At 48.9% G+C, this 16,188-nt stretch overlaps 1 protein-coding gene across 1 annotated transcript; it reads right to left on the reverse strand.

Moving 5' to 3' along the window:
* Window positions 1-1,427: 1,427 nt before the first annotated feature.
* On the reverse strand, window positions 1,428-14,997 carry PIGS (phosphatidylinositol glycan anchor biosynthesis class S). Its single transcript, XM_083480247.1, has 12 exons — window positions 14,852-14,997; window positions 13,882-14,021; window positions 12,712-12,823; window positions 11,767-11,856; window positions 10,368-10,459; window positions 9,862-10,072; window positions 7,698-7,840; window positions 7,491-7,605; window positions 5,289-5,434; window positions 4,223-4,323; window positions 2,795-3,005; window positions 1,428-2,279 (listed from the first exon to the last, which is right to left on the reverse strand). The coding sequence occupies exons 1-12, from the start codon at window positions 14,892-14,894 to the stop codon at window positions 2,004-2,006; spliced, it is 1,680 nt and encodes a 559-aa protein (XP_083336373.1). The 5' UTR covers window positions 14,895-14,997; the 3' UTR covers window positions 1,428-2,003.
* Between the last annotated feature and the right edge of the window lie 1,191 nt (window positions 14,998-16,188).

The raw sequence follows: 16,188 nt of genomic DNA on the forward strand, positions 1-16,188 counted from the left end.
AACGCAAGGGCGCCCCGGAGCGCGTGCAGAGCGCCGGCCAGCGCGGGGTAGGAGAGGGGCTGGCAGCCTCGCCGGGCTGCTGTGAAAGGAACAGGGCAGAAAGAAGGGCAGCCCCGCGTCCTTGGAGAGATGGGGGGGGGCAATTGGAAACAGTGGAAAGGGGCCTCTGTCTGGAGCTGCCAGGCTCGCTGCCGGGCGCCTGCTCTACCCAGCAGGGCTGTTGTGAACATGTGAAAGGAACGTGGCAGGAAGAAGGGCAGCCCCGCCCTCCTTGGAGCAGGTGGGTAAGGGAGAAATCTTTCTCTTTTTTTAATCATGAGGACTAGCATCTTTCTCTTAAAGGGAAGGGACGCAGCTCAGTGGTGCATGCTTTGCATGCAGAAGGTCCCAGGTTCAATCCCTGGCAGCCTCTCTAGGTTCCACTGGGAAAGACTCCCTTGCCTGAAACCCTGGAGAGCAGCTGCCAGCCAGTGCAGGCAATACTAAGCTAGATGGACCATCGGTCTCGCTCAGTTTTAATAGAGGCAACTCCCACCGTTCCTATAACACTCAGTGGCTGTGTTCTGCCTCCACTGTCAGAGTGGAGCATCGCAAGTGAGGAGTGCTGCTCTCGCACTCGGGTCCTGCCTCCTTATGGACAGCAAGGTTGGTCGCTGTGAGAACAGGAAGGTGGACCAGATGGGCCCCCTGAGGCCTGATCCGTCCGCAGCAGGGCCCTTCTGATGGCCTCAACGTCTGGAGGGCCACAGGGGCCCCCTCGCTGCTCCAACCCAACACCCACAGGAGGCCCATCCCCAGCCGCTGCCCCACCCGCCCAAGAACGACGACCCTGCAGAAAGAGAATCCATCCAGCCAGACTTTTATGGAACATCCCTAAGTGTCCTTTGGTAGTTGGTACATGCCATCCTCTCCATCAACAAGGGCAGAATTTATGCCAACATGCAAACTTTCCATGGCAAACCAAGGAGGAAGCCCCTTCATAGCCCTGCAAGTGAACAAGATTTATTGGGGGCCACCCTTTAAATGACCGGGGGGGGCAGAAATAGGAGAAGTGGCCCATTCCACCCCACTGCATTCTTCCTAAACTTATTTCTGCAAAAAGGAAAATCTGTTTTGAAAAAAGCACCAAATCCACAACCCCAGGGAGATAATATTTCCCAAACCATCCGTTTGGGTTACAGGTAGGTAGCCGTGTTGCTCTGCCATAGTCAAAACAAAATTAAAAAATGCCTTCCGGTATCACCTTAGAGACCAAGTAATTTTGTTATTGGTATCAGCTTTAGCACATGAAAGCTCATACCAATAACAAACTTAGTTGGTCTCTAAGGTGCTACTGGAATGAATTTTTTTATTTCATCCATTTGGGTGTGTGTGATGCGATTAATATTTACATCGAATTTTAGAAACAATAGCTGGCTACTGAAGTATTTCATTACATATCATTTATTTGCCGTTGGCTTGTGGTTTTCTCAAAACTTCTCGTTTCTTCATTTGCCCTCTGCCGAAGACATTTTCGGCACGTTTAAACTCCTTATATCCAAAAGTACAAATTTATACTTATTTATGTTGTGGGCGCCTGTTTTTTTTGTGTGTGTGGACTTTGCAAAGAGTGAAGACAATGTTGTAGGATTAAGAGAGTCTGGATGGGGTAGCTGGCTGCTGGGGAGGACACGGTTATGAATTTCGGCTTTTCGGTTGGTTTTCGCTGAGAGTGTTTGTAGCAACGGGATGCGACTGTGCCTTCTATATAAAACAACGGAAGTTGTTTCCAATGGCAATAATAATAATATCCCAAACGCCGCAGCGTTGGATGGGCTCATCACAGTCTCGGCAGCACCCTTTGAATCCAGCGGCAAACTCTCCAACACAGAGAGCGTGAAACTCAGATCAAGAGGAGGACGGGGCCCCATCCCAGGAAGAGGGAGAGGGTTGCATCCAGACCCCTCTCTCGCCCTCCATCACGCACACCCCGGGCGCCAACTTCTCCACGCTGGGCGTGTGCCTCAGTCCACCTTGATGGCCGCTTTCTTGCTCTGCCTCATCTCCCGGCCGATCTTCACCAGCGACAGCAGAATGGGGACGGCCATGGGCAGGAAGAGGGGGATGTAGATGGCGAACTTTTGGTCGTCAGGGAAGTAGAGGAGGTGGAGGAGGGATGGGTCGAAAAAGGCCCTCTCCGAGGCGTTGATGGCGGCCTTGCTGGCCTGGAAGGCAGAGTCCAGGCGCCCCTGGCTGAGCTCAGCCAGCGCCTCCTGGGCGAATGCCACAGCGTGGTACACCTAGGATTAAAAAAAGGGCACAGGATCAGGCCGGGTTTGCTGGGCCAGGACGGAGTTTGGTGGCAGGACAGCTGCTTTGCCTGCAGAAGGTTGGCACAGAGCAGCTTCCTAACTTCTATTTATTTTATTTTTTAAAAAAATTATTCATTTTTCATTTTCGTTCATTACATACACCTGAAATTCTTAACATTTACTATATATTCCTCCCTCTCTCCCTCCCCTCCAAGACTTCCCCCCACGTGCGTTTCTGGTTTGCTTATATTTTCACCCACCCTGAATTCGGAACCTTTGTCCTTCATTTGAATCTTTTAGGGGAAGAGCTGTCGCTGAGTGGGAGAGTCCCTGCTTAGAATCACAGAGTTGAAAGGGACCCCCAGGGGTCATCTAGACCAACCCCCTTTCAAGGCACCACGAGACTTGGTAATTGTGGCCGCAGCAACGGGCTCAGCACGGGGCCCCAAAGAGGGAGGCAAACTGGAGCGGTGCTGCGCCGGAAGACCCGCCTGCGAGTTTACCTGAGAAGCCACGTCGTCCTTGATGACGATGTTGCTGATCTTGCCCAGCAGCTGAGCCAGGGAGGTCAGGGTGGTGGAGACGGTGGCCACATTCTCCACCGTCCGAGCCCACAGCAGGCGGTCCAGCTCCCAGTCGGAGAGACCCTCGTTCCCGGGGCTTTCGAGGATGGCCCCCTCCGGCAGGGGACCCGGCAGGATCCCAAACAGCAAGCTGCAGAGAGGAAGAGGGCCAGCGAGCCGATTTAGACACCAGCAGGTTTATCTGTTGCTTCTGCAACAACAGTTTTATGCACCGCTTAGGGCAACAGATTTATAGGCGGCTTAATGCCAAAACCACACAGATTACAAAATACAGAAATCAGCAACACACAAGCACTAGAATACAAGCCCCTGTAATCAAAATATACAATAAACAATCCCATGAAAACATTGAACTACAGGGATGTGGGTAGCTGTCGTAATAGCAAGCCGCCACACCAGAAATTCCTACGAAAAAAGAATGGCAGACGAAATTAATGGACTATGCAGAATTGGACCAAATGACAGGAAGGATTCGAAACCTGCGGGACCAGAGATTTACAGACGATTGGAAGAAGTATATGAATTATTTGAAGAGCAACTGTAACCAACAAATTACGCTGGTAGGACTACAAGAAGTTTTGTAAGGAGAAATATACAAAGTGTTACAAAGTAGAAAAAGATAGAGGTGTTGGTTAGGAGTTTGAAATGTAATAGGGAAAATAAGAAATGCATACTAAGAGATTTGATTGGAAAATTTTTAGACAGGGCTGATGGAAGTAAAAAAAAATTGAATAAGATGTAAAAGTATGTTTAATTATTGTTGAAAATGGTATGCTAAAAAACTAGTGTGTGTGTGTGTGTGTGTGTGTGTGTGTGTGTGTGTGTAGCAAGTCGCCCCACCAGCCCATCTAGCTTAGCACTGCCTGCACTGACTGGCAGCAATAGCTCTCCAGGGTTTCAGCCAAGGGGCCTCTCCCAGCCCTGTGTGGAGGTTCTGCTGGGGACTGAACCCGAGACCTGCATGCAAAGCAGATGATAAAAGCAAGCTTCCAGTCCTCATGGTTTAAAAAAACCCCCAGCTCATTTAAATAGGGACATCAGGCCGGTGGTCCATCTAGCTTAGTATTGCCTACACTGACTGGCAGCAGTGACTCTCCAGGGTTTCAGAACGAGAGTCTATCCCAGCCCTGCCCTAGGCCCCTGGGCCTTCTGCATGCAAAGCAATGCTCTGCCCCTGAGCTACAGCCCTTCCCCTGAAAATAAAAGCAAGTTCCTAGTCCTCATGGTGCTGAACAAAGAGGAACCTGGGACCTTCTGCATGCGGAGCACGTGCTCTCGGGGGGTTGGGCTAGATGACCTTTGGGGGTCCCTGCCAACTCTATGATTCTAGGATCCGTAAAAACGCACCGCAGCTGCGCCAGAAACACCTCCATCACCCGCGTCATGTCGACATCCACCCTCCTCGGGAGGGAAGTCTCGTTGGCCGTCTCGCGCTCCACGTTGTAGACCTGGAAACGAGGGAGCCATTCATTTATTCACGTACAAAAGGGCCGCCATTGCGTTAAAGAAAAATCTCCAAGTGGTTTATGACAAAAATACACATAAAAGCATACAGAAAATGTTAAAAGACAGACATCAATCACAATGGAAGGCCTGCACAAACCTGGTGGAATAGAAAGAGTTATCTATAGTATTTTGATGGAAATGATCAATATTACCAAAGAAACTGGTTTGTTTTCCAAAATCAACATTGCTGGGTATTTTTGATTATACCTATGTAGATCTATTTTCAAAAGAATTGGTCTTATATATGATCTTGGCAGCTAAGAGCAACTGCAGCTCAATGGAAAACGGGCCAAAATAGGAGACTGGCCGCTTGGTCCCCTCTGGAACAGTGTTTGGATGGAGAAAATGGGGCATAATTTGAGATGTTAATGAGGACTAGAACCTCCAGGCGCATTTTATACCGTTCAGTCCTCCTTTGTGAAATATATACAACAGAAGCATCATGTTCAAGACAACGCTTGCTGAGAGCCTGGCAAACCAGGAAGTAGACTTGACAATCAGATAACGCTGATATTCTTTATGAGATGGCCAAATTTATCCTCGCTTCTTTCTTTCCTGCCTTGGGCTTCGTTATTTTCACCCACGTGCAACTGTGCTCATTCCGTGTGCCTGTTTTACAGTTTTGCCTTCCATCTTCTCATTTTCCTCTCTTTTTATAACTGTCCTGTCTGTTTTACATACACCATAAAAAGACATTTAAAAAACTAGTTTTCAAAAAAAGAAAACAAAGTTTTCAGCAGGTGCCTTGAAAGTGAAAAACAAAACAGAAGGCACCTGTTGAGTCTCCAGTGGCAGAGTGTTCCACAGGGCCAACAACACTAAAAGCTCGATTGCTCATTGCTCTCAATCAAGAAATGACTTCGCAACGTCCCTGCAGAGCTTGTGGCAGCCCTGCCTGCTTCCTCACCATGATGCCGCCCCAGCGGGGGCTGTGGAAAGCGTTGGTGGGGACGGAAGCGCCATCCTTGTCCTGGATATAGAGGGGCGAGTGCAGGCGCTCTGGCACATAGAGCAGGAAATTGAGGACCGGATACAGCGAGGAGGCGCTGGAACCTGCGGGAAGGGAGAGAGAGAGAAGGATGTTTTGGACTAGAACACCCATCGTCCTGCGCTAGTTGGGGAACTGGAGTCCCACTATGGAGAGCCAATATGGGAACAATGATTGCGCTTGCCCATGCCTCTGGTATAAGTCCAGTCGTATATACCCTTGGGAATAGGTTGGCCAGTCAGGGTCTAGTTTAAAGAGCCTATCCCATCTGAGCCAGCAGCTTTCCCTTGCCTAATAATAATAATAATAATAATAATAATAATAATTTTGTACCCAGCCCATCTGGCTGGGTTTCCCCAGCCACTCTGGGTGGCTTCCACAGAGACCACAGAATACACTAAATTGTCACACATTAAAAACTTCCCTGAACAGGAATTAACATTTTTATTTCATCTGATGAAACCGGGAGCCACTCGGGGGCATCGATTTGCACAGAATGATGGCAAGAGGTCATTTGAAAAGTAGTGGTCAATGGAGATCTCAGGACACACCGACAAAGGAAGAGTGGATTTGTAAATTAAGTGAGTATATAGAATTGGCAAAACAAACTTCAGTTATCAATCAAATCAAAAGATAAGAATGGAGTGGAAGTGTTTTGAAGATTACATGTCAAAATGTTGTTCTAAAAATGACGCGCTAATAGGCTTAGAATAAAAAAATGTAAGCAATAACAAAACCGATACAGGAAGAAGGAAAAATCAGAATGTAACAAAAATAATTTATTATAGAATGCAAGGAAAAAAGGTAGAAAGAAATTGAGTTGAGTTGCTGTGGAGGGAAGTAGGGGGTGGGTTTTATAATTAAGTGTATAATTAAGTAGCTGTTTTAATTTAGATATTATATTTTATGTGAGGGAATCATTGGGAATTTTGGTTATTATGTATATATGTTAAGTTTCAATAAAGATCTTTGGGGGGGGGGGAATGAAAAGTAGTGGTATCAGCCACTAGGCGAAATAAGTGGCGAGGAGAAGTCATTGGTGTTAAATGCCCCAGAAACTAAGGACTAGAATCGCATTGTTTGGCATAGTGGAGTTGTTCCATTGTTTGTTGGTATGTTCAGATCTCTTTTTTTAAAATAGGTGCCGCAATGAGTTCTAAGACCTGAAATATTCTGGGGGTCGGACGGTGGCCTCTTCCTTACGGTGTTGTCGGAAGATATTCCGGGTGTGGGCTTTGAGATCGATGGCCTTTTAAACTGTGTGCGTTTGCTATGGTTTTCTTTGATATTGTGGTATGTATTTTTGCGTTTTTATAATGTAAACTGTCCTGTGATCCTCAGATGAAGGCAGAAAATGAAATGCAATCCCCCTGGATGGCACTGGGGGTCATTCACTGCCTGTCTCAGCCTAACTCACCTCGCAGGGTTGTTGTGGGGGAATTAAACAAGGAGAGAACCGTGTTGCGCCACCCTGAGCTCCTCGGAGAAAAGAGGGGGGATACAAAGGCAAATGCGTAATAATTAAGGGGCCAAATCTGGACCCTGCTTCGCTTGGCCTGGCCGGCTGAGGGCAGCAAGGGCTTCTGAGATCTCTTGGGAAGAACCAATAACCAGCCACCCCCGATGGATTTTTTGGAGCTAGCCGACCTAACCGGAAGAGTCCGCGACCAGAAGGAGGAGGAGGCGTATCAGGAAGAGTGGATTAAATTTAATGACTATTTAGTTAAATATGTTAAGTTAAATTAACTGAAAGCAGCTTGCAGATACTTAATTGGCTTAGGATTTTATTTATTAGGATTTTATTTATGTTAAGTGGTGAATTAATATGTTTAATTTCATAATGTGAAGATCCAAGGATGTTAATGTTTAAGTTAAATTTTATAAGAACTGCGATTTGGAAAACCGTTAAAAGGATATGCAATGAAATTCAACCAAGGGGAAGCGAGGAAGTCACTTGACAATGTTAATAAGAGTAATTTTCAATAAGGCTATGGTTTATGTTTGTTTGTCTTATGTGTTTGTTTGTTTGTTTATAATGTTGTGAAAACCAATAAAAAATTTTGTGGGAAAAATAATAATAACCAGCCACCCCCTCCCTGGTTGGGAGAAAGAGGGACTCACCCAGCCTGGCTTCCACGGGGTTAATGACGTGCGGGAGGCTGTGGGCGCTCAGGATATAGCTGGAGGAAGCAGCGTCAAAGCGGGGCGTGACCCCCAGGGCGGCGTAGTAGAGGATCTGCAGAATTAGGGGAAAAGATGTGGCCGTAAGCCCCCCTCGCAGGGCAGGGGCGCTGCATGACTCCCGGGCAACTCACACCCGGCACTCACCTGAGAGTCCACGGAGAACTCGGCCAGTGTACTCAGCTTCCCCAGGAGGGGGTCCACGTAGCGGTGAATGGCCCCCTCAATCTCCCAGTGGACGCTGTGAGCTCTCGGGTCGGGGTTCAGCAGGCTGAAGGTGACCTCGTATCCTGCAACAGAGCGGAGGGGGAATATATTGACTTACTCATAGAATCAGCTGGAAGGGACCTCAAGGGCCATCTAGTCCAACCCCCCCTGCAATTCGAGAATCTTTTGCTCAGCGTGTGACCCGAACCCACAACCCCAAGATTAAGAGCCTCACACTCTACGGATGGGGCTACTTGCTTCGTAAAATTTATATACCTCTTGATTGTTTAAAAAGAACCCACAAGGGGCTTTACAAAAACAAGGAAATGATAAAACTATCCACTGGGAGAATTGACCAAGAATAAATACTACTAAAGAAACGATGGTTTGCTGCCCCAAATTAACATCGCTGAATGTTTCTGACGATCAAAAGAATTAATCCTGGCAGTTCGAATAGCCATTGCGGCTGAATGGAAAACTGTCCGAAATCTGACACTTGGGGCCACTCACTCCGAATGGAGTCACAGTGCGGAAAATTAGGCAACGCTGGAGACTTCATCAGGAACTAGAACTTCCAGGCCCTTTTAACATGATTTGGTATTCCTTTGTTATGTGCCCACCCAACCTCTTTAATCTGAAGAATTGGTACTCTTACCGCAATAGGTCTCCGAGTACCACCCATCGCAATGTGTTGCCACAGCCACTCTGGATGTCTCCCAACAAATTAAAACGTACAGGTGCCACATAAAACCCCATTCACTTTCGTAAGGACTCAGTTGTTTAGCGTGGCGGCATCTGGACTTCGGAACTCCCTGCCAATTGATATGAAGCAGGTGCCTTCGCCATCAACATTTCAGTACCTGCTCAAAGCTTTCCTGTTTAGACAAGCCAGTCCAGGTGCTTAAAAAGTTAAGGTGAATTTTAATTTGTTTCAATCCATTGTTGTTTCAACTTTTTGTACTCTTTAAATTACTGCTGTAAATTGTGATGATTTTATGGTTTTCTCTTTTTTTGTAAACCGCTTTGAGGTTTCTTCTACAATCAAGTGGTGTTTAATGAAATAAATCAAGTAAATACACAGCAGAACCATCTTTTCCAAGGCAACCTTAACCCAAACTTAGCAAATCTGGAACAGATTTCATAAACCAGATCAATGCGATATTCTTCACTGGCACCTGCAACTGTGCTCATTCTGTGTGTTAATTTACAGCCCTGTTTTTCATCTTTCAATTTTCATCTGTTGTCCTGACTGTTCTCTCTGATTCATATACATTACAATCCGAAATAAACAAAATTTTATGGAAAAAATATATGAAAAAATGGCAATAATTTAAGACTTTCGAAAATAGCAATGGACTAAAAACAGACGAAGACTTGAATCGGTTTTCTAAACATTCTTGCCCAAAGAAGAATGTTTTCAGCAGGTGCTGAAAAGAGGGCAGCAAAGGCGCCTCCTTGATCTCAAGAGGCAGGGAGTTCCAAAGTGCAGTTGCTGCCACACTAACACATCAAATTCTTGCAAATGCAGACCAGCTGAAAGAGTGCCAGCTCCGCCGACTGAAGCGGGTTGAGTGGGCACAGATGGGGCAGGATCCTCTCAACAGGCCAGCGTGCTTGGCTCAGAGGCAAAAGAAGGGGGAGAGGTCTTCCTGGCAGGCAGAAATCCCACAGGCGCAACCCCAGCAGGTAAGGGAGATTTGTTGGGTTTCTGTTGTGCCACTGGGCAGTGCTTGGAGTCACAAGACATTCCAGACTGCTGGAAGTCTCACGGGAGATGGGAGACGGATGTTGATATTACTGGTTTCCTGTTTCTTTGTACCAGTTGCCTCTCTGCTTTCACAGAGAGAGGATGTATATTTCTTTTCTGTCTGCGTAGTTAGAAATAAAACTCTTAGCAATGTAGCTCATATTTCTTTTCCTTCTGCTGCTACTTGTGTACTCTGCGTAATGGGAACAGGCCTGGAGCCTCATCAAAGGCTTAGGCCGTTAATCACCGCTGGAGGAGATCTGAAGACTCGACCGGAGGAGGAGCTCGGTCAAACGGAGATTCCAACAAGACTCTCCGGCTGGGAAAAGGGAAGGTTCTCTGCCCGCCAGTCCCTACCCAGACTGGATTTGAAAGGGCGCTTCCACTCTGCGCCCGGCTGGCCGAGGGGAACGCGGTCAGAGAGGGCCTCTGCGATGGATTCCAGGCTGAAGGACATGGCATGGGCGACTTCTCGGACCTGGGCGTCCACAGCTGCCAGGACGTCTCCCGAGCCCCGAGGCGCCCGCACCACTGCACTGCGCCGCTTGCTGATGTAGACGGGGACCTCCTGCAGAGGGAGAAAGACGGCAGTGAGCAAACTATAGTGAGTTAGTTCTGCACAGCGGCCCTGAGAGGCGGGACAAATCACACGATTTTGCCAGAACAACATATAAAGCATGGAGAGCCAACCCAAAATGGTGTTAGCCGCTCTGAGCCTGGCTTTGGCCGGGGAGGGCGGGATATAAATAAGATTTATTATTATTATTTGCTGCATAATTTAAATGCCCCCTTTCCATAAAAGGGACTTTCCCACCCGCCGGAGGGTGGGGAGTAGCAGAGAGGGCAGGAGAGGGGCAGTCTACCTGTGGCAGGAGAACAGAGTTTCTCGGGATCACGTAGATGGTGAGGGAGCCCACAGCAGCCTCCTGCGCTGGAAGGAGCCCCTCGCCCGCCTCTGGAACGAGAAGAGGAGGTGAGGCTGTGGGGTTCCCCCCATCCTGATATGCAGAGGGAAAGCCCCTCCCCAAAAGCCCACCTACTCCCCAGGACCTCCCCTTCCCCTTTGGAACTCCCTTCCACTGCATATCAGACAGGCACCTTCTCTATGGTCTCGCTAAAGAAACTCCTCTGTCACACGTCAGTGCAGGCCCCTTCTCCCTTTGGGTCTCATGGGGTGGGGCTCTGATCCGGGGCAGGGAGAAGTGGCCAGAGGAGGTGACGGTGCCCGCGGCAGTCACCCCAAAATCCTCTGCCCACATCCCTCATGGAGAGGATCACACCCTGATCCTGAAGGAGTGTCGACTGAGCGCCACAGGTCAAGTGAACTTGTCCAAGTTGTTAAAGGCTTTATGTCCTAATAGTAACATCTTGAACATGGCCCAGTAGCAGATCAGCAACTGGTGCAGATTTCTGAGTCCAGGTGTGATACTCCCTGTCAGCAGCCGTGCTGCAGCATCCTGCTCTTATGTTGAGGCCCAGTATACCTGAAGGAGCATCTCCACGCCCATCGTTCAGCCCGGACACTGAGGTCCAGCTCCGAGGGCCTTCTGGCTGTTCCCTCGCTGAGAGAAGCCAAGTTACAGGGAACCAGGCAGAGGGCTTTCTCGGTAGTGGCACCGGCCCTGTGGAACGCCCTCCCACCTGATGTCAAAGAGAAAAATAAATACCAGACTTTTAGAAGACATCTGAAGGCAGCCCTGTTTAGGGAAGCTTTTAATGTTTAATAGGTTATTGTATTTTAGTGTTCTGTTGGAAGCCGCCCAGAGTGGCTGGGGAAACCCAGCCAGATGGGCGGGGTATAAATAATAATTTATTATTATTATTATTATTATTATTATTATTATTATTATTATTATTATTATCATCCAAGCTGAAATTGTCTTGCATGTTCTGCCCAGGGGTTCTTGAACTTTTTCCTGCGTCCCATAAACTCCTCCCCACAGCCTACCACCAAACTCTATGAAAAAAATCATTATTCAGAATAGCAGTTTGCACAGCCCACTAAGGAAGAACAGCACAGTAAAGTTCAAAACGGGACCAAAGAATTGCATGTTTAGTCAAAAGCCATTTAGCTTAATCAACTCAATACAATTGATGAAGCTGCTCCAGCGATACTGGCTCTTCAGAATCTGACAGTCATTGACACTTCCCGCACCCCCCTGCTGCCCCCCAGGCAATCCCACCTGCCCCCCAGGAGACGCCACCGCCCACTTGGGGAACCTGTGGTCCACCCATCTCCATCACACAGATCGGAGCCTTTACCTGGCACCGAGGCCTGGGACAGAGTCTTCTCCTCCTGAGAAGTGGCTCGGCGGTAGGAGACCTCATAGCGGGACGTCACGCTGGTCTTGGCTGGAGGAAGGAGACGCAGGATGAGGCCATCTGCTCTGCGGGTGATGGTCCTCAGCCAACCCCCGGGCTGCTTCCGAAATCCAAACGTAACTGGGTCCCCAGCACCCACCCCCAGCACCCCTTCGGGGATAATAGGGTCCTTGTGGGTTGCAGAGTGAGCAGCGTTAAAGCCGCCGATTCTTGCTTAGACAAGGCCCTTCATCCGTTGAAATCACGCAACCCCGGAAATGCTTGCAGGTAAGAAAATAACCGAAGTTTTTTATTGTTGGAAATATAGAACTTGGATAGCAACGTTTATAGTTCTAGTCCAGGGGTAGGCAAAGTAAGGCCCGGGGGCCGGATCTGGCCCATTCGCCTTCTCAATCCAGCCCGTGGACAGTCCAGGAATCAGTGTGTTTTTACATGAGTAGAGTGTGCCCTTTTATTTAAAACGCATCTCTGGGTTATTTGTGGAGCTTGCCTGGTGTTTTTACACGAGTAGAATGTGTGTTTTTATTTAAAATGCATCTCTGGGTTATTTGTGGGGCATATAGGTATTCGTTCTTCCCCCCCCCCCAAAAAAATATAGTCCGGCCCCCCACAAGGTGTGAGGGACAGTGGACCGGCCCCCTGCTGGAAAAGTTTGCTGACCCCTGTATAGTCTAACTAACCAAACCAGAGAAGATCGAGACAGCCCATGCTGGCTCCTTCGTTCTCTCGGAGGATGGTGAAAGAGGAACTCTCAGGACTGAGAGAGAAGTGTGGGGAGGAGGGAGGAGGCAGGATTTTTAAGCAGAGGTCGGGTGGCCACCTGCCCCACGCACAGTGGATCATCACCTGCAGAGCCAGACCCGGAAGCAACATCAACCAACTCACGGTTCAAGGGGATCTCGGCCTCCTGCGGTTTCCTAAAGGGCAGTTTCCGCTCCAGATCTCCTGGAAGGGTTCCCTTGGCAAACACCACCGAGACGGGCACCGTCAGCTGGAACTGAATCCAAAAAGCGCAACCTCAGCAGGTGCTTGCAACCAGCCCGCAAGGAGGACCTGAGCTCTCCCCACCAGATTTGTAGTGATGCTGTTTGGGGCTGATCAAATCCAGGTCAAAGTTCCTAGTCCAGAAGATTTCGCGGGACGGCCAGGTTAACAATAATAATGATAATAATAATAATTGATTATTTATACCCCACCCATCTGGTTGGGTTTCCCCAGCCACTCTGGGCAGCTTCCAACCAAATATTAAAAACAATACAGCATCAGACATTAAAAACCTCCCTAAACAGGGCCGCCTTCAGTTGTCTTTTAAAAGTAAAATAGTTGTTTATTGCCTTGACATCTGCTGGGAGGGCATTCCACAGGGCAGGCGCCACCACCGAGAAGGCCCTTGTAACCTCACTTCTTGCAGTGAGAGAACCACCAGAAGGCCCTCGGCGCTGGACCTCAGTGTCCGGGCTGGATTATGAGGGTGGAGACGCTCCTTCAGGTATACAGGACTGAGGCCGTTTAGGGCTTTCAATGTCAGCACCTAGCAAAAGGCAGAGCCCCGTCCTGCTAGGATTGCCTGAGACAGCAAGCGTCACATATGAGGAGTCTGGAGGCAAGAGTGTGACGCAGTGGCAATAAAGGCTAATACTATTCTGGGCTGCATCAAGGGAAGTCTAGTGCCCAGATGAAGGGAAGTTTTAGTCTGGCTCTATTCTGCCTTGGTCAGACCCCACCTGTTCAGTAGATTTTGAGAGGTGACATGAGAGCTGTCTTCAAATATCTGAATTTCCACTCTTGTCTGCTGCTCCAAAGGGTAGGACCAGAGCCAACAGATTCAAGTTAGGAGAAAGGAGATTCCAACCAAACATCAGGATAAACTTTCTGACAGTTTGGCAGTGGAAAGGTTTTTAAAGAGAGGCCACCTGCCTGGGATTCTTTAGCTGAGATTCCTGCATTGAAGGGGCTGGACTAGATGACCTGTGGGGGCCCCTACAGTTCTATGATTCTACGAGGGGCCCTTGGAGCACGGTGCTGAGGAGGGGAAGAGGCAGGGTGTGTCCTCACCAGGAGGGTGTCCAGCTCAGCGATCTCCGAGTAGGGCAGCGCAGCGCGGTAGGTCTCTGTCGTCTTCCACCAGAGCGGAAGCCCCACCACGATGGCGATGGCGGCGAAGGAGAGAGCAGCATATTTCCCTCGCGCCTTCTCTGGAGAGACACGGAAGGAAAGGAAGGGAGTCTCTGGTTTGTAAAGGGCACACTCGGCCTGCAAAGATCTCCTTGGTTCAGTTCCCAATGGCAGAGGAACCTTTGGAACTCCTTGCCTATTGATATTGAGCCGGCACCTTCCCTGTACTCTTTTCGGTACCTGCCAAATACATTCCTGTTTAGAGAAGCCTGTGCAGAGGCTTAGAAAGCTGGTGTGAATTTTAACCCGGTTTGGTATTTTAACTTTCCACACGTTTTTAATTAATGTTGTGAATTTTTCCTTGATGATTTTATTGTTTCCTCTTTTTGTAAACTGCTCTGAGGTTTCTTCTATACTCAGGTGGTGTATAAACTTTATGAATTTTATAAAAATAAAACAAATAGCCTCCAAATCCTGCAAAGGCATGCACAGCTCACGCAAAGACAGCCTTTGACATTCCGGTTCCAGATTCCAGTCCGTTTGGGTATTTGATTCGGCTCCTTTTGCAGCCAGCTGCCACCAGGTCCTGTGGCGGGGGGTTCCACAGTTCAGCTGGGGCTACGTGTAAAGCGAAACCCTCCCGCGCCGGCCCCTCCCCACTGAATCGACCTCCCATTCACTCAAGCGGGATAGAAAATACATTTTCCTACAAACCAGGCGATCCTTACAGGATTTACAGGCGAGTAAATCCCATTGAACACAAGGGGGCTTGCTAAATTCGGATCGAATCTGGAGTGACTCCGGTGCCCGGACACCTGGGTCCCTGCCGACATGGGTCTCGGACTCCTGGGTCCCCTCCCGGACGCCTGGGTCCCCTCCCCTCCCCTCCCCTCCCCTCCCCAACTCGCACCTGCCGCATCCATGGCTGCCACGGCGCTCGCTTCGGCCGCCATTCTCGCTCCCGGAAGCCGCTGCCGGGCTGGCGTAGCCCTGGGGCGGAGCTCAAGGCCCCCAGGAGCGATTAACCCAATCAGACGCGCGGTAGAGATGAGCAGCAGGGAAAACATCCAATCAGAGCTCTCCGAAGGCGCTCCCCGGCTGAAGGACCGCTCGCCCGACCCTAGGTAAGGGCAAGCCCCGGTCTACCCAATGAGTCGAAGCCGGAGGCGGGTCAGCCAATCGTACGCCGCCGCCTAACGGAGCGACAGCTAGACTGGCCAGTGGAGAAAAGAAATAGCCAAGTAAGGCCCGCCCTTCAGTACGGAAAGCTGAAGGGAATAAAAAAAATACACGAAAGGAGAAACGCTTTTTTTAACCCTCTCCTCTCCTTCAAGGCAAATTGCTTCTGTTAACGTTGACCAGAAAGTTCAACCTGGTTTTAGAAGTTAACATGTGTTTTATTTCTTTTTAGTTACTGCTGATTTTCACCATCTGTGAAATGTTTTTTAAAGACCTGCTTTACAACTTTAATGGCTCTGCCTTAGAATCATAGAACCGTGGAGAGGGAAGGGACCCGCAAGGGTCATCTAGTCCAGCCCCCTTGCGGAGACCTCGGGTGCATCTCCTCTGCGTGGGAATCAAACCCACGGATCGCATTGCACTGTCCTTTTTCCACAGAGCTAATGGGGAGCTCCAAGAGGGAACTCCAGTTCTTCCCGCCATACAAACCCCACCTGCCCACGTCCCTGGAGGCTCCGTGGGGAATCTGTGGATTGAGTCTCCTCCCAAACCCTTCCCAGGAGACCTCTGTGGATCCTTCCTGTGGGGCTGGGCGAGGTTTTAAGGTCTTAGATATGTAATAAATGTTCATAAATGTACCAAGCAAACACATACATAAATATATAAACCACATGTCTGAAAACCCCACCGAAAAAGTTCTGAACAAATTGACCTCAGTTATTTCTCTGCAAGGTCAAAGTGGGAAACTTCCCCATGGTCTTTTCCCTTCACAAATCTTGTCTTAAGGGCACATTTAAGATCGGAATAGGCTCAGGACCTATTCCGGAACCTGGCTCAGGAACTAAGTTTTTATCATTACAAAAGACTGGCCAGGCTCCCCAGGGTATCCAATCAAGTGACCATTAAACAGGTAACCTGTCAGACGAGATAAACAAGTCACTCAGATTTCTGCTGTAGACCGCCTTTTCTGTGATGCAGGTATGATGTCTCTGGGGGGTGGTCTTAGGTTACACCCTTTCTGTGATGTATGTATGATGGATGGAGGGGTGGTCTTGAGCTCCAGGGCAG

This window comes from Podarcis liolepis, assembly GCF_965112155.1.
Source record: "Podarcis liolepis genome assembly, chromosome: 16".
In the NCBI taxonomy this organism is placed as follows: Eukaryota; Metazoa; Chordata; class Lepidosauria; order Squamata; family Lacertidae; genus Podarcis; species Podarcis liolepis.

Bases quoted from the DNA above. Each gene is read 5' to 3' on its own strand.
- PIGS (XM_083480247.1), bottom strand. From the start codon at position 14,894: ATGGCGGCCGAAGCGAGCGCCGTGGCAGCCATGGATGCGGCAG. The intron at 10,460-11,766 runs GTAAAGGCTCCG...TTCTCGTTCCAG, and splicing joins GTCCCAGGCCTCGGTGCCAG to AGGCGGGCGAGGGGCTCCTT. The intron at 5,435-7,490 runs GTGAGTCCCTCT...CCCTTCCCGCAG, and splicing joins CCCCGTGGAAGCCAGGCTGG to GTTCCAGCGCCTCCTCGCTG.